The 18,458-nt window shown below is 40.6% G+C and overlaps 1 protein-coding gene across 4 annotated transcripts in view; it reads left to right on the top strand.

Moving 5' to 3' along the window:
* Nucleotides 1-18,458, top strand: part of MINK1 (misshapen like kinase 1) — a 675,211-nt gene that overhangs the window by 380,796 nt on the left and 275,957 nt on the right. For 2 of the 4 annotated variants that reach the window (XM_053718325.1, XM_053718326.1), the window contains exons 13-14: nt 9,239-9,346; nt 9,767-9,853. In XM_053718325.1, the coding sequence (XP_053574300.1) occupies nt 9,239-9,346; nt 9,767-9,853 (195 nt within the window). The remainder of the gene's footprint in view (nt 1-9,238; nt 9,347-9,766; nt 9,854-18,458) is intronic. The other 2 variants (XM_053718327.1, XM_053718328.1) reach the window with 1 other exon arrangement.

Genomic DNA, 18,458 nt, shown 5'->3' with positions numbered 1-18,458 from the left:
TTTTTTGTTATATTTGCGCATTTTGTTACACGATACGCTGTAGAAATGTCATGCACTGATTGTACGTTGTTTCACCTCAATAAAATTTATTTAAAAAAATAAAATAAATACTGCACATTGTCTGAATTATGTGCATAATCTCAGAATTATGAAGCTAGATTTAAATTACTGTAAGGTCTTTTTCAGAAGGCCGTTTGTACACATACAGTGTAGCTATCTATGTTTTTGAGAAAAATATGCTGCTTGTGTGTGTTTTGTTCAAATGGAGATTAAATTCATTTTTATGTTGTATCTGAGAGGAAGGTTTTAACATGTAATTATTTTTAAAAAAAATGGATTTCTTTCATGTAATTGGCAAGAGTCCATGAGCTAGTGACGTATGCGATATACAATCCTACCAGGAGGGACAAAGTTTCCCAAACCTCATAATGCCTATAAACACCCCCCTCACCACACCCACAATTCAGTTTTATGGAGGTGGTGAAGTAAGTTTGTGCTTGACTTTCTTCGTTGATATTCGCTTCTAAGCATTTTAAAGCCTGATTCCTCTCAGAGTACAGTGTTTGTCAGAGGGATGTGAAGGGAGTATCACCTATTGATTCTATGGTTTTCCTCACAGGAAATCTTTTCAAAGGTTTTCTGTAATCGGTCGTAGAGATTCATCTCCTACCTCACTTTTCAGATCGACGATATACTCTCATATTCCATTACCTCTACTGATACTGTTTCAGTACTGGTTTGGCTATCTGCCATATGTGGATGGATGTCTTTCGGTAAGTATGTTTTCATTTACTTAAGACACTTTATGTAACAGTTGTCAAGATAAGCTTTTAAATGCAGAGAATGTATCCATCAGTACTAGTACAATGCCTGTTGGGCCTTCAACATCTAATTTAAATGATATCCCTGTGAATATAAAAGATTTTATTGCTGATGCGATTCAGAAGGCTTTGTCTGCTATCCGCCTTCTAATAAACGTAAACAGTCTTTTAAAACTTCTCATAATGTTGATGAAATTTCAAATGACCGACAACATACTGAATTATCCTCCTGATGAGGATCTATCTAGTTCAGAAGATCCTACCTCAGATATTGACACTGACAAATCTACTTATCTCTTTAAGATAGAGTATATTTGTTCCTTGTTAAAAGAGATGTTGATTACTTTGGATATTGAGGAAACTAGTCATCTTGATACTAAAACTAGTAAACTGTTAAATTCTGTTTATAAACCACCTGTGGTTACTTCAGAGGTTTTTCCAGTTCCTTATACTATTTCTGATATGATTTCAAAGGAATGGAATAGGCCTTGTACTTCATTTATTCCTTCTTCTAGGTTTAAAAAGTTGTATCCTTTGCCAGCAGTTAGGTTGGAGTTTTGGGAAAAAAATCCCCAAAGTTGATGGGGCTATTTCTACTCTTGCCAAACGTACTACTATTCCTATGGAAGATAGTACTTCTTTTAAGGACCCTTTAGATAGGAAACTTGAATCTTATCTAAGGAAAGCTTATTTATTTTCTGGCTACATTCTTAGGCCTGCTATATCCATGGCTGATGTTGCAGCTGCATCAACTTTTTGGTTGGAAAGCTTAGCGCAACAAGAAACAGATCCTGATTTGTCTAGCATTGTTTGTTTGCTTCAACATGCTAACCATTTTATCTGTGATGCTATTTTTGATATCATCAATATTGATGTTAAATCTATGTCTTTAGCTATTTTAGCTAGAAGAGCTTTGTGGCTCAAATATTGGAATGCTGACATGGTATCTAAGTCTAGATTGCTATGTCTTTCTTTCCAAGGTAACAATTTATTTGGTTCTCAGTTGGATTCAATTATTCCAACTGTCACTGGGGGGAAGGGAGTTTTTTTTACCTCAGGATAAAAGATCTAAGGGTAAATCTAAAGCTTCTAATTGTTTTTGTTCTTTTCAACAGAATAAGGAGCAGAAAGCCAATCCTTCCTCCAAAGAATCTGGTTCCAATTGGAAACCTTCTTCAAGATGGAATAAATACAAGCCGTTTAAGAAACCAAAACCAGCCCCCAAGTCCACATGAAGGCGCGGCCCTCATTTCAGCTCAGCTAATGGGGGGGGCAGGTTAAAAATTTTCCAAAACATTTGGGCAGATTCTGTCCAAAATCAATGGATTCAGAGTATTGTCTCTCAAGGATATTGAATAGATTTCAGGGTAAGACCTCCTGTGAGAAGATTTTTTTCTTTCACATGTCCCAGCAAATCCAGTGAAGGCCCAGGCTTTTCTGAAGTGTGTTTCAGATCTGGAGCTTTCAGGGGTAATCATACTAGTTCCGTTTCAGGAACAGGGTCTGGGGTTTTATTCAAATCTATTCATTGTCCCAAAAAAGAAAATTTATTCAGGCCAGTTCTGGATCTGAGAATTTTGAATCGTTTTGTAAGAGTGCCAACTTTTAAAATGGTGACTATAAGGACTATTCTGCCTTTTGTTCAGCAAGGGCATTATATGTCCACGATAGACTTACAGGATGCATATCTTCATATTCCGATTCATCCAGACCACTATCGGTTTCTGAGATTCTCTTCTCTAGACAAGCATTACCAATTTGTCGTCTTCTATTTGGCCTAGCGACAGCTCCAAAATTTTTTTCAAAGGTTCTCGGTGCCCTACTCTCTGTAATCAGAGAAGAGGGTATTGCGGTGTTTCCTTATTTGGACAATATCTTGGTACTAGCTCAGTCTTTACATTCTGCCGAATCTCACACGAATCAACTAGTGTTGTTTCTTCAAAAAGATGGTTGGAGGATCAATTTACCAAAAAGTTCCTTGATTCCTCAGACAAGGGTCACCTTTTTAGGTTTCCAGATAGATTCAGTGTCCATGACTCTGTCTCTAACAGACAAGAGACAAATAAAATTGGTTTCAGCTTGTCGAAACCTTCAGTCTCAATCATTCCCTTCAGTAGCTATGTGCATGAAAGTTTTAGGTCTCATGACTGCAGCATTGGACGTGATCCCCTTTGCTCGTTTTCATATGAGACCTCTTCAGCTTTGTATGCTGAATCAATGGTGCAGGGATTATACAAGGATATCATAATTAATATCCTTAAATCCCAATGTTAGACTCTCTCTGACTTGGTGGTTAGATCACCATTGTATATTTCAAGGAGCCTCTTTTGTTCGTCCAACCTGGACTGTAATCAGAACAGATGCAAGTCTTTCAGGTTGGGGAGCTGTCTTGGGATCTCTGACAGCACAAGGGGTTTGGAAATCTCAAGAGGCAAGATTACCAATCAATATTTTAGAACTCCGTGCTATTTTCAGAGCTCTTCAGGTTTGGCCTCTGTTGAAGAGAGAACCATTCATTTGTTTTCAGACTGACAATATTACAACTGTGGCATATGTCAATCATCAGGGTGGGACTCACAGTCCCCTAGCTATAAAAGAAGTATCTTGGATACTTTCTTGGGCGGAATCCAGCTCTTGTCTAATTTCTGCGGTACATATCCCAGGTGTAGACAATTGGGAAGCAGATAATCTCAGCCATCAGACTGTACATCTGGGGGAGTGGTCTCTCCATCCAGATGTGTTTTATCAGATTGTTCAGATGTGGGGTCTTTTTTTTCAGAAATAGATCTGATGGCTTCCCATCTAAACAAGAAAGTTCCCAGGTACTGGGAATGCTGATCTTGTTCCGGATGTCCAGTTGCCAACTTTGGCACTTGCTTTAAGACCCAATCTTTTGTCTCAAGGACCATTTTTTCCATCAGGATCTGAAATCGTTAAATTTGAAGATATGGAAATTGAACGTTTAGTGCTTAGTCATAGAGGTTTCTCTGACTCAGTGATTGATACGATGTTAAAGGCTCGTAAATCTGTTTCTAGGAAAATTTATTATCGAGTTTGGAAGACTTATATTTCATGGTGTTCTCCTCATAAATTCTCCTGGCATTCTTATAGAATTCCTAGAATTTTACAGTTTCTTCAGGATGGTTTGGATAAAGGTTATTCTGCAAGTTCCTTGAAGGGACAAATCTCTGCTCTTTTTGTTTTATTTCACAGAAAAATTGCTAAGCTTCCTGATATTCACTGTTTTGTGCCGGTTTTGGTTCCTATCTAGCCTATCATTAAATCAATATCTCCTCTTTGGAGTCTTAATTTGGTTTTAAAGGCTTTACAGGTTCCTCCTTTTGAGCCTATGCATTCTTTGGATATTAAACTACTTTCTTGGAAATTGTTGTTCCTTTTGGTTATCTCTTCTACTAGAAGATTTTCCGAATTAACTGCTCTTTCTTGTGAGTCTCCTTTTCTGATTTTCTATCAGGATAAGGCAGTTTTGCGGACTTCATTTAAATTTTCACCTAAAGTTATGAATTCTAACAACATTAATAGGGAAATTGTTGTTCCCTCTTTGTGTCCTAATCCTAAGAATTCTTTGTAGAGATCCTTACATTCTCTGGATGTTGTAAGAGCTTTGAAATATTATGTTGAAGCTACTAAAGATTTCAGGAAGACTTCTAGTCTATTTGTTGTATTTTCTGGTTTTAGGAAAGGTCAGAAATCTTCTGCCATTTCCTTGGCATCCTGGTTAAAGCTTTTGATTCATCAGGCATATTTGGAGTCGGGTCAGGCCCCGCCTCAGAGAATCACAGCTCATTCTACTAGATCAGTTTCCACTTCGTGGGCTTTTAAGAATGAAGCTTCAGTTGATCAGATTTGCAAAGCATCAACTTGGTCTTCTTTGCATACATTTACCAAATTCTACCATTTTGATGTATTTACCTCTTCGGAAGCAGTTTTTGGTAGAAAAGTTCTTCAGGCAGCTGTTTCAGTTTGATTCCTCTGCTTATGTTTTAAGTTTTTTCTTTTCAATTATGAGAAAAACTTATTTTTTTGGATGTGGATTACATTTTTTTATTTTTATCCCTCCCTCTCTAGTGACTCTTCTGTGGAGTACCACATCTTGGGTATTACTATCCCATACATCACTAGCTCATGGACTCTTGCCAATTACATTAAAGAAAACATAATTTATGTAAGAACGTACCTGATTAATTAATTTTTCATATTGGCAAGAGTCCATGAGACCCACCCTTTTTATGGTGGTTATATTTTTTTGTATAAAGCACAATTATATTTTCAGTTCCTTTTTTATGCTTTTTACTCCTTTTTCTCTTACTCCACTGCTTGGCTATTCGTTAAACTGAATTGTGGGTGTGGTGAGGGGTGTATTTATAGGCATTTTGAGGTGAAACTTTGCCCCTCCTGGTAGGATTGTATATTAAATACTAGCTCATGGACTCTTGCCAATATGAAAGAAATTAATTTATCAGGTAAGTTCTTACATAAATTATGTTTTCCTGGCTGACCAATGTTTAAATGTGCGCACAAGCACTTAAAAAATTATAAAGGTTTTTTTTTTATATGCATTTTTTATAAATAGTTTTGTATCTAACTTTCCTTTTTTGTGTGTAATAGATATTTATATAAACATCATCCTGTACAGAAATAGAGAATAACTAATTGTTTTATTTTGTAATTTAGAGCACCATCTTATGTGCAGAAACCGGTTTCTATCCTAACCTTACTGAATGATATAGCTGTAGGGCAGGGGTGGGCAAGAGGTAGATCGCGGTCTACCAGTGGACTGCGAGTGAATTTTGAGGTGACCGCCTGAAAGATTTCAAAAGTCTGCATAAGAGAAACATTTCTCACACATCTAGATTATGAGTGAAGAGCCTTGTCATCGTAGATATGAGAAATGTATCTCTTATGCAGACTTTTGAAATCAGCTATGGGTCTATGACGGCAGTATGTGTACTTCAGCATGCACAACGTGGATGTAGCTGAACTCGCTGCCCCAGCTTTGGTTACTGCCTGTTCCAAAACTCTTCTACTTTTTGTCTGAAGAACGATCAGTCCATAGTACAGACTCTTCATGCGCCAGGCTGAGATGCCGCTCGGTATCCCTGGGTTTGGCAGTTCTAGGTCCTGCTATGTCTAATATTCTGCTGCTACTTTCTAGTTCTGTCCTCCGTTACTTGTCACCAGGCTCTCCTGGGTGAATGGTCTGGTGTTGTTTTTTTCCACAGGGTCTGTTACTCCCCCTCAGGTTCTTTTACTTACTCTGTACCAGGCTTTGATGCTGCTCTCGGATACTTTCTCTGACACACTAATATTAGCTATACTTTGTGCTAGTTTCTGCAGCTTTCTGTCCCCAGAATTTGTTGTCACCAAATTGTTCAGGTCAGTGCTGTTGCTGCTATACCAGTCTCTGGTTACTGTGAAAGGCGGTACAGAGCCTGCAGGTCCTGCCACTGTCCCAACTATATACAGTATTCTTCAGCTAGTAGCGGACGGATGGAGAGCAGCCAACAGGAGCTGCCCCCTAATCAACCTGACATGGCGTCCAGCCAATAAAATTACTTTGTAGAATGAGTCTGTCTATGAATGGTTGAGAATAGTTCATTGTCATCGTTGTATCAGAGCTGTGGGGTTCCCATGTGTTCCAGGCATGACTACTCCGCTAGCCCTAGACTTGAGCCGTCTTGATTGTGAGACTACTTATTCATATGCAGGCGCGGTACACAGATAAGATTGCTTGATAGTCAAGAGTGCGGCTGATTTTTAAAGCTGTATTATTTGTGGGAAAAATACAATTTTCAGCCAGCATGTTCTATTTGAGGGCAAAATACAATTTTCAACCAGCAGGTCCTATTTGTGGCAAAAATACAATTTTCAGCCAGCAACTGGTGTTTTTTTTTTTTTTGTTTGTTTGTTAGGTGACCACGTCACTTGGAATAAAATTAGAGGTAGCCCTTGCCTTACAAAAGTCTGCCCACCCCTGCTGTAGGGGCTGACAGGGACATGTAACCAAAGGCCTAAAATAGAAAAACTTCCATTTCTTCAAATCCCCCCCCCCCCCCCCAACACAAAAAGTACCTTCTTAATGAAGTGCCTAGGTAAAATAGTACATACATTTTTCTGTTTGCCTGTTTATTTAGCATATTGAAGAGGGACCTGAGTTTATAAGTTGTAAATATCTATTAAACCCTTCGCTAGCGGGAATTGCATGGAAAAACTTGGCCAAAATACCGAAGATTTTTTAGCATTTTTGCTATTACTTCATTTAAAAAGAAAAATATCTTTTTTTTTTTTTTTTTGTAGACAACCCAAGGAATTGTTCTAGGCTCATTTTGGTATATTTCATGCCACCATTTCCCTGCCAAATGCCATCATATAAAAAGATAAATAGTTAAAGGGACAATCAAGTAAAATTAAACTTTCATGATTCAGACAGGGCATATCATTATAAACAACTTTCTGATTTACTTATAACCTCAAATTTGCTTTGTTCTCTTGGTATTCTTTGTTGAAAACTAAAGCTATGTAGGCTCATATTTTAATTTCTAAGCCCTTGAAGGCTGCCTCTTATCTCAATACATTTTGACAATTTTTCACAGTTACACACTGCTGAGTTCATGTGTGCCACATAGAAAAACATTCTGCTCACTCCTGTGGAGTTACCTATGAGTAAGCATTGGTTGGCTAAAATGAAAGTCTGTCAAAACAACTGAAATAAGGTGACAGTCTGCAGAGGCTTAGATAGAAGGTAATCACAGAGGTTAAACATATATTAATATAACCGTGTTGGCTGTGGAAAACAGGGGAATGGATAATAAAGGGATTTTCTATCTTTTTGAATAATAAAAATTCTGGATTAGATTGGCCTTTTAACTTTTTTTTTATTTTTTACAAACTTTGGGTTTCTCACTAAAATTATTTGCAGACACCTTGTGCAATCGTGACACAAATGATTGCAAACGTTTCTCTGGGATCCCCTTTGATTGGAAATAGCAGACATGCGTGGGTTTGCCATTGTTTTTTGGTAATTAGGTCGCTAATTGTAGCTGCGCACCACACAGTGAAGGGGTTAATTAGTTTGCTGGTTTGAAGGGATCAGGATAATAACTACATTGCAATACTATCACACTAAAAAGATCTTTTTCCCCCCAACCCACACTTGTCCCCACCATCTTAGGAACTGGCAGACAGTCTGCCAGTATCCAGTTTAGGCATTTTTGTTTATTATTTTATTTTCTCCAGTGTACTGATTCCTCCTCATACCTCCCTGATCCCCTCACAGTGCTCTATTCCTCCCCCCTCCCAATAGTGGCAGCCATCTTTAGTACTGGCAGTAATGTTTGTTTTTAATTAATACATTTTCATTTATTTTTTGTATTGTAGTGGTCCCTCCACTTCCTCCCTCATTATCTAGGTCACACTCCCACCCACTAATTCCACTTTTTCTATGGTGAAGTGACGCATTCCTCCCTTTCTCCCTTCAAGAAATTCGCCTACCACCTTCCCTTCTATCGGCACCAACAGAGATTATTACAGACAGCAACACAGACCATGTCATTACCTCTAATAATCTGGCAATCTGCCTTCATGTGGTAACTGAGCACCGATATTGCTCTGTTACCATATGAAGGCAGATGCTGGAAGCCCAGGAACAGCAGCTCTCGGTTGTCACTTGACAACCAAGCCTGCTAGGGCTTCCAGCAGTATGGATGTAGATCTACGTTATGAGGTACAATGGGCTATGTACTGCATGGCGTCAATCTACTGAAAGTATATCCTTATTTTTCTTTGAATGATCAAGTTTGGCAATAACGTTCTGTTTTTTTTTTTTTGGTTTGTTTTTTTCTTTGATAGTTAATGTTATGGTAAACTCTCGCCTTTTATAAAAACAAATCTAGAATGTTAGTGATATTTTAGATGGATTTTTAATTCATCAGTTGAAATGAAGATGTGCTATAACTTACTTTTTAATATAGATTAGAAAATTCAAATACCTCGCGCTCCTCTGCCCACTTCAAAAGTATATTTTTCTGTGAGCTAAAGGTTTGAACTCTTCTCCAATCCGCGCTCTCCCCTTAAGGCCCTTTTGTTGTATCTAGAGCGCTGACAGAAAAATTTACTTTTGAATTGTTTTCCAATCAACAAAAGTGCCTTAAGGGGAAAAGTGCTTAGAGCTAATCTAAATTTGAATTTCCTAATGCATGTGTGCATTTAATACTCACACATGTTGAATGCTATATACGGACAGAAGTCCAAATAGGCCCCACAGTAGTTAAATCAGGTAAAAAATATCATAGCAGCTTTACCAAATACTTGCACACCTGGTGATGAGTCTAAAGGTCAGTCTGCAATGCATTACGTATGTTTCTTCTACTCATCAAAAAACATTTTTACTATCATAGCAACAGCGCCGTGAGAGAGATCAAAGAAAACAACAAGAAAAGGAGCAGCAGAGACGTCGAGATGACATTCGAAGGGAGGAGGAAAGGAGGCTGGCAGAAAGAGAACAGGTTAGCTAGGAATCTTGTGAAGTTATTAAACTAAGGAAGTCCTACTTTACTGTTGTAATTTGCTTTTGTATTTTGGATGTGATTAGTGTTTTGACATGCTGTGACTTTGATCCCGTCTTTGTTAATGTTTCATTATTTTTAGGGTTGGGATACATGCACAAGCCCTTTCTTATTGTAATATTCATGAGGGTGGTGGGGAGAGATTTCCCAGATTGTTCTGTCTGTCGTCCTTTAGTGGAAAATTATATTAATGACTTTTGTAACCCATAAAACCTTTCTAAAATAAATGTCCTTTGTGCTCCTATATCCTCTCCATGTTTTTCATTTGTGGTGTTATATAATTTCTATAGTTCCCAGTTCTCTCCTGTTTTTACCTCTTCCCTCCGCTCTTTTGCTCTCTCTGAATCTCTTCTTCTCTAGGAATATATAAGGCACAAGTTAGAGGAAGAACAAAGACAGTTAGAAATCCTTCAACAACAGCTTCTTCAAGAACAGGCCCTTTTACTGGTAAATGTTGGCATCTGCATGTCACCGCTCATAATTCGGCCATCTCCTTAAATAGTTATATGGCCCTCTCCTTATTCCAACCTCTTAGAAAAAAACGGATTTGGTATCTGTTAAAATACAATTCTGATCATGCACAGACAGCTCTTATTGTTGTATGTATGTATATGACTAGTTGTAGGGCTAGCCCACAATTAAACTTCTGTTTGTGGTTAAATGATATGTGCTACTACAAACCTACAAGATATGGGTGTATCACTTTTGTCACCCTTGCCATCACATGCACATTACTACAAAATTAAAGTGAAGGTAAACTTTGATGAATGAAAGCCTGTTTTCTCTTGTAAGATGTATCGAGTCCACGGATTCATCCATACTTGTGGGATATTCTCCTTCCTAACAGGAAGTGGCAAAGAGAGCACCCGTCTATATAGCTCCCCCCCCCCCCCCCCCCCCCCGTCATTCTCTTTGCCTGCTTAACTGCTAGGCAGGGTAAAGTGAGTGTGGTGACAAAAAATGTTAGTTTTTATTTTCTCAAGCAAAAGTTTATTTTAAATGGTACCGGTGTGTACTATTCACTCTCTGGCAGAAAAGGGATGAAGATTTCTGCAAGGAGGATGATGATCTTAGCACTTTGTAACCAAGATCCACTGCTGTTCTCACAAGGGCTGAAGAGTACAGGAAAGCTTCAGTTGGGGGAACGGTTTGCATGCTAAGCTGCATTGAGGTATGTTCAGTCTATTTTTTTCTAGACAGACTGTGATAATTTTAGAAAAGGCTGGCAATATCCACATGAGGGAAGGGTAAGCTGTATTCAGACACTTAGTAGGAATCCCAGCTTGCATAAAGGGCTCATTGGTTACTGGTGACACTGTTAGGAAAAAACGTTTTTTTTATTGCAAACATAAGGTTTTTTGAGGGACTTTAAGGGGTCATTGTGGCTTAATTAAGGGGTATTAACTCACATGGCTAGTTTAGAAACACTCTGGTGTGTTTCTTTTAGGCCCCATAACATTGAGTGAAGTGGGAGGGGCCTATTTTCGCGCCTCAGTTGCGCAGTTTCTTTTACTCAGAGACATCCAGCTGCTTCTCCAGAGGGTCCTGCTGTGTTTGAGGGCTTAAAAGAAGTTTCTCTTGCAAGGTGTATCCAGTCCACGGATTCATCCGTTACTTGTGGGATATTCTCATTCCCTACAGGAAGTAGCAAAGAGAGCACACAGCAAAGCTGTCCATATAGCTCCCCCTCTAGCTCCACCCCCCAGTCATTCTCTTTGCTGGCTCTAAGCACTAGGGTCTCTCTCGGGAGTGTAAAGTGAATGTGGTGTTAGAACTGTAGTTTTATTATCTTCAATCAAAAGTTTGTTATTTTAAATGCTACCGGTTTGTACTATTTACTCTCTAGCAGAAAAGTGATGAAGATTTCTGCTGAGAGGAAAATGATTTTAGCATGTTGTAACTAAAATCTACTGCTGTTCCCACACAGGACTGAGGAGTACCAGAAAACTTCAGTTGGGGGAACAGTTTGCAGGGTGATCTGCAATAAGGTATGTTCAGTCATTTATTTCTAGACAAGACTGAGATAATGCTAGAAGACTGACAAGATCCCCATGAGGAGAGGGTAAGCTATGTTCACAGACTTAGTAAGGAATTGAATGCTTACATAATAGGGCTAATATTCTGGTTGACACTTATTCAGGGCAATCGATTGTTTAGCTAAGGAAAAAACGGTTTTGCAAGACACTTTGAAAGCCCTTTTGGGTTTTTTTCTGGGGTTATTACCACATGGCTGTATTTTAGTCACTTAGGAGTGATTTACTAGGCCTCACAGCTCCGGAGTAGAGTGGGAGGGGCCTAATTGCCTCAGATGCACAGTTAGAATTGCAGAGAAGTTCATACTATTTCACATGGAGGGTCCTGCTGATGTTTGAGGGCCTAAAAGAAGCTATATTCCCCCAAATCTGATCCCTAAGGGAAGGTAGGGCCACAGCAAGGCTGTGGCAAGGTGCTGTAGTGATTTAACCAGGTGTTGTCTTTAGGCTGCTCCGGTTTGGGCATTAAGGGGTTAATCGTTTTGAAACTTGGGGTGCAATCTTATTAAGGCTTTAGCTACATACTGTGAAAATTTCAGAAAGATTGCTGCATTTTTCACCGTTTTGTAAAATTGTGTGCTCTTTTTATCTCTTAAAGGCACAGTAACGTTTTTTTTTTCAAATTGTGTTTTTTATTTGATTAAAGTGATTCCAAGCCTGTTTGTGTACTCTACTAGTCTGTTAAACATGTCTGACACTAAGGAAAATCCTTGTTCAATGTGTTTAGAAGCCATGGTGAAACCCCCTCTCAGAATGTTTCCCACTTGTACTGATATGTCTATAGACTTTAAAGATCATATTGTTGCACTTAAGAATGTGGCCCAAGATGATTCTCAGACTGAAGGTAAAGAGGGTAGCCCGTCTGCCTCTCCCCAAGTGTCACAACCAGTTACGCCCGCGCAAGCGACGCCTAGTACCTCTAGTGCGTCTAACCCTTTTACATTACAAGACTTAGCTGCAGTCATGGATAATTCTCTTACAGCCTTCTTATCTAAACTGCCCGTGTTACCTGCAAAGCGTGATAGCTCCGTTTTAAGAACAGATTATGAGCATTCTGACGCTTTGGTAGCCGTATCCGATATACCCTCACAACGCTCTGAAGTGGGAGCGAGGGATTTGATGTCTGAGGGAGAAGTCTCTGATTCAGGAAGGGTTCCTCCCCAGACAGATTCAGATACATTGGCTTTTAAATTTAAACTAGAACACCTCCGTGTTTTACTTAGGGAGGTATTAGCTACTCTGGATGACTGTGACCCTTTGGTGATCCCAGAGAAATTGTGTAAAATGGACAAGTACCTAGAGGTCCCTGTTTACACGGATGCGTTTCCGGTCCCTAAGAGGATTGCGGATATCGTTACTAGGGAGTGGGATAGGCCAGGTGTCCCTTTTGTCCCCCCTCCTGTTTTTAAGAAAATGTTCCCCATATCTGACCCCATGCGGGACTCGTGGCAGACGGTCCCTAAGGTGGAGGGCGCTGTTTCTACACTAGCTAAACACACAACCATACCAATTAAAGACAGTTGTGCTTTTAAAGACCCTATGGATAAAAAATTAGAAGGTTTACTTAAGAAAATTTTTGTTCAACAAGGTTTTCTTCTCCAACCTATTGCCTGCATCATTCCTGTAACTACTGCAGCTGCTTTCTGGTTTGAGGCGCTGGAAGACTCGCTCCAGACGGAGACCTCATATGAGGAAATTATGGATAAAATTAAGGCTCTAAAGCTAGCTAATTCTTTTATCACTGACGCCGCTTTCCAAATAGCTAAGTTAGCGGCGAAAAAAATTCAGGTTTCGCCATTTTGGCGCGCAGGGCGCTATGGCTAAAGTCCTGGTCGGCCGATGTGTCGTCTAAATCCAAGCTTTTGAACATTCCTTTCAAAGGGAAGACCCTATTCGGGCCTGAATTGAAAGAGATTATTTCAGATATCACCGGGGGAAAAGGCCATGCTCTCCCTCAGGACAAAGCCTTCAAAACAAAGAACAAAGCTAATTTTCTTTCCTTTCGCAATTTCAGGAACGGCCCCGCTTCATCCTCTCCGGCTGCAAAGCAAGAGGGTAACGCTTCACAGCCCAAGGCAAACTGGAAACCTTACCAGGGCTGGAATAAGGGTAAACAGGCCAAAAAGCTTGCAGCTGCCACCAAGACAGCATGAAGGGGTAGCCCCCGATCCGGGACCGGATCTAGTAGGGGGCAGAATCTCTCTCTTCCTTCGCTCAGGCCTGGGCAAGAGATGTACACGATCCTTGGGCATTAGAGATTGTAGCCCAGGGATACCTTCTAGAATTCAAGGACTCTCCTCCAAGGGGAAGGTTCCACATTTCTCGTCTGTCTACAGATCAGACAAAGAAAGAGGCGTTTTTACGCTGTGTAGAAGATCTACATACAATGGGAGTGATCCACCCAGTTCCAATTGCAGAACAAGGACTGGGGTTTTACTCAAACCTGTTTGTGGTTCCCAAAAAAAGAAGGAACTTTCAGACCAATCCTGGATCTCAAAATTCTAAACAAATTCCTCAGAGTCCCATCATTCAAGATGGAGACCATTCAGACAATCTTACCAATGATCCAGGAGGGTCAATATATGACTGCAATGGATCTAAAGGATGCGTATCTGCACATTCCTATCCACAAAGATTATCACCAGTTTCTCAGGTTTGCCTTTCTGGACAAGCATTTTCAGTTTGTGGCTCTTCCTTTCGGGTTGGCCACTGCTCCCAGAATTTTCAAACAGGTGCTAGGGTCCCTCCTGGCGGTTCTAAGACCTTGGGGCATAGCAGTGGCGCCTTACCTAGACGACATCTTAATTCAGGCGTCAACTTTCCAAAGAACCAAGTCTCACACGGAGATTGTATTGGCCTTTCTGAGGTCTCACGGGTGGAAGGTGAACATCAAAAAGAGTTCTCTCTCCCCCCTCACAAGAGTTCCATTCCTAGGAACCCTGATAGACTCGGTAGAAATGAAAATATTTCTGACGGAGGTCAGAAAGCTAAAACACTTAACTACTTGCCGAGCTCTTTATTCCATTCCTTGGCCATCTGGGCTCAGTGCATGGAGACAATCGGACTAATGGTTGCGGCAATGGACATAGTCCCTTTTGCTCGGATACACCTCAGACCACTGCAACTATGCATGCTCAAACAGTGGAATGGGGATTATGCAGATTTGTCTCCTCAAATTCAGTTGGACCAGGAGACCAGAGATTCTCTTCTCTGGTGGTTGTCTCAGGATCACCTGTCTCAAGGAATATGTTTCCGCAGGCCAGAGTGGATCATCATAACGTCCGACGCCAGTTTGTTAGGCTGGGGTGCGGTCTGGGACTCCCTGAAAGCTCAGGGCTTATGGTCTCGGGAAGAAACTCTTCTCCCGATAAACATTCTGGAACTGAGGGCGATATTCAATGCTCTTCAGGCATGGCCTCAACTAGCTGCGGCCAAATTCATCAGATTTCAGTCGGACAACATCATGACTGTAGCTTACGTCAATCATCAGGGGGGAACAAAGAGTTCCCTAGCGATGACGGAAGTAACCAAAATAATCAGGTGGGCGGAGGATCACTCCTGCCATCTCTCAGCAATTCACATCCCAGGAGTAGACAACTGGGAGGCGTATTTTCTAAGTCGTCAGACTTTTCACCCGGGGGAGTGGGAACTCCACCCGGAGGTATTTGCCCAACTGACTCAGCTATGGGGCACCCCAGAGTTGGATCTGATAGCCTCCCGTCAGAACACCAAACTTCCTCTCTACGGGTCCAGGTCCCGGGATCCCAAGGCGGTATTGATAGATGCTCTAGCAGCGCCTTGGTCCTTCAATCTGGCTTATGTTTTTCCACCGTTTCCTCTCCTCCCGCGTCTAGTTGCCAGAATCAAGCAGGAGAAGGCTTCGGTGATTCTGATAGCGCCTGTGTGGCCACGCAGGACTTGGTATGCAGACCTAGTGGACATGTCATCTGTCCCACCATGGACACTGCCAATGAGGCAGGATCTTCTAATACAGGGTCCGTTTAAGCATCCAAATTTAGTTTCTCTACGTCTGACTGCTTGGAGATTGAACGCTTAATTCTATCAAAGCGTGGGTTCTCTGAGTCAGTTATAGATACTCTGATTCAGGCTAGAAAGCCTGTCACCAGGAAAATCTACCATAAGATATGGTGGAAATATCTTTGTTGGTGTGAATCCAAGGGTTACTCATGGAGTAAGATTAGGATTCCCAGGATATTGTCCTTTCTCCAAGAAGGACTGGAGAAAGGATTGTCAGCTAGTTCCTTAAAAGGACAAATATCTGCTTTGTCTATCCTGTTACACAAGCGTCTGGCAGAGGTACCAGACGTTCAAGCGTTTGCTCAGGCTTTAGTCAGAATCAAGCCTGTCTATAAACCTGTGGCTCCGCCATGGAGTTTGACTCTAGTTCTTTCAGTTCTTCAAGGGGTTCCGTTTGAACCTTTACATTCCATAGACATTAAGTTGTTATCTTGGAAAGTTTTGTTTTTGATAGCTATCTCTTCTGCTCGAAGAGTTTCAGAATTATCTGCCTTACAGTGTGATTCACCTTACCTGGTGTTCCACGCAGATAAGGTAGTTTTGCGTACCAAGCCTGGTTTTCTTCCTAAAGTTGTTTCTAACAAGAATATTAACCAGGAAATAGTTGTTCCTTCTCTGTGTCCTAATCCATCTTCGAAGAAGGAACGTCTATTACACAATCTTGATGTAGTTCGTGCTTTAAAGTTATATTTACAAGCAACTAAGGATTTCAGACAAACATCTTCCTTGTTTGTTATCTATTCTGGTAAGAGGAGAGGTCAGAATGCGACTGCTACCTCTCTTTCCTTTTGGCTGAAAAGCATCATCCATTTGGCCTATGAGACTACTGGCCAGCAGCCTCCTGAAAGAATTACTGGTCATTCTACCAGAGCAGTGGCTTCCACATGGGCTTTCAAAAATGAGGCTTCTGTTGAACAGATTTGTAAGGCAGCGACTTGGTCTTCACTGCATACTTTTGCCAAATTTTACAAATTCGATACTTTTGCTTCTTCGGAGGCTATTTTTGGGAGAAAGGTTTTGCAAGCAGTGGTACCTTCCGTTTAAGGTACCTGTCTTGCTCCCTCCCTACATCCGTGTCCTAAAGCTTTGGTATTGGTATCCCCCAAGTAAAGGATGAATCCGTGGACTGGATACACCTTGCAAGAGAAAACAGAATTTATGCTTACCTGATAAATTACTTTCTCTTGCGGTGTATCCAGTCCACGGCCCGCCCTGGCATTTAAGTCAGGTAAAAAATGTTTTGTTTAAACTACAGTCACCACTGCACCCTATGGTTTCTCCTTTTTCTTCCTAACCTTTGGTCGAATGACTGAGGGGTGGAGCTAGAGGGGTAGCTATATGGACAGCTTTGCTGTGTGCTCTCTTTGCTACTTCCTGTAGGGAATGAGAATATCCCACAAGTAAAGGATGAATCCGTGGACTGGATACACTGCAAGAGAAAGTAATTTATCAGGTAAGTATAAATTCTGTTTTTTTCCCCCACAAATCTTTCCTAAAGGACAGGTAGGCGCCACAGCCGAGCTGTGGCAAGGTGCTGAACGTTGGTTTACCGGTTTTTGACGTTTTGTCTATCCGGTTTTTACATTAAGGGGTTAATCGTTTATTTGTCTAGCTGTGCAATATTACTAAGGCTTTATGATGCTACTGTAAAAATTTCGTAAAGTTTACTGCTTTTTTTACACTGTTTTGCAGAATTTGTGCATCTTTTTTTTTCTCTTAAATGCACAGTACCGTTTTTTTCTAAGTATTATTTACTTTGAATAAAGCGTTTTCCAAGCTTGCTTGTTTCATTACTAGCCTGTTTAACATGTCTGACATCAAGGAAAAGCCTTGTTCAATGTGTTTAGAAGCCATTGTGGAACCCCCTCTTAGAATGTGTCCCACTTGCACTGATATGTCTATAAATTATAAAGAGCATATTTTAGCACTTAAAAATATAGCAATAGATGATTCTCAGACAGAAGGAAATGAGGGTTTGCCATCTAGCTCTCCCCAAGTGTCACAACCAGTAACGCCCGCACAAGTGACGCCAAGTACCTCTAGTGCGTCAAATTCATTTACTTTACAAGACATGGCCACAGTTATGAATACAACCCTCACAGAGGTTTTATCTAAACTGACTGGTTTAGAAGGAAAGCGTGACAGCTCTGGGTTAAGAACAAATGCTGAGCCGGCTAACGCTTTAGTAGCCGTATCCGATATACCCTCACAATGTTCTGAAGTAGGGGTAAGGGATTTGTTATCTGAGGGAGAAATTTCTGATTCAGGAAAGACGCTCCCTCAGACAGATTCTGATATGACAGCATTTGAATTTAAGCTTGAACACCTCTGCTTATTGCTCAGGGAGGTATTAGCGACTCTAGATGATTGTAACCCTATAGTGGTCCCAGAGAAATTGTGTAAAATGGACAAATACTTAGAGGTTCCTGTTTACACTTATGTTTTTCCAGTCCCTAAGAGGATTGTGAATATTGTTACTAAGGAGTGGGATAGACCAGGTATTCCGTTCGCTCCCCCTCCTGTTTTTAAGAAAATGTTTCCCATATCTGACACCATGCGGGACTCGTGGCAGACGGTTTCTAAGGTGGAGGGAGCTATTTCTACTCTTGCTAAGCGTACAACTATACCTATCGAAGACAGTTGTGCTTTCAAAGATCCTATGGATAAAAAATTAGAGGGTCTCCTGAAGAAAATTTTTGTTCATCAAGGTTTTCTTCTCCAACCTATTGCGTGCATTGTTCCTGTAACTACTGCAGCTGCTTTCTGGTTCGAGGCTCTTCAGATGGAGACTCCATTAGAGGATATTATGGATAGAATTAAGGCCCTTAAGTTGGCTAATTCTTTCATTACAGATGCCGCTTTCCAACTGGCTAAATTAGCAGCAAAGAATTCAGGTTTTGCCATTTTAGCGCGCAGGGCGTTATGGCTTAAGTCCTGGTCTGCTGATGTTTCATCAAAATCTAAACTTTTGAACATCCCTT

The sequence above is a fragment of the Bombina bombina genome, chromosome 6, assembly GCF_027579735.1.
Source record: "Bombina bombina isolate aBomBom1 chromosome 6, aBomBom1.pri, whole genome shotgun sequence".
NCBI lineage: Eukaryota > Metazoa > Chordata > Amphibia > Anura > Bombinatoridae > Bombina > Bombina bombina.
The sequence above is the reverse complement of the archived record's forward strand: the minus strand, read 5'-3'. Positions and strand labels throughout refer to the sequence as shown.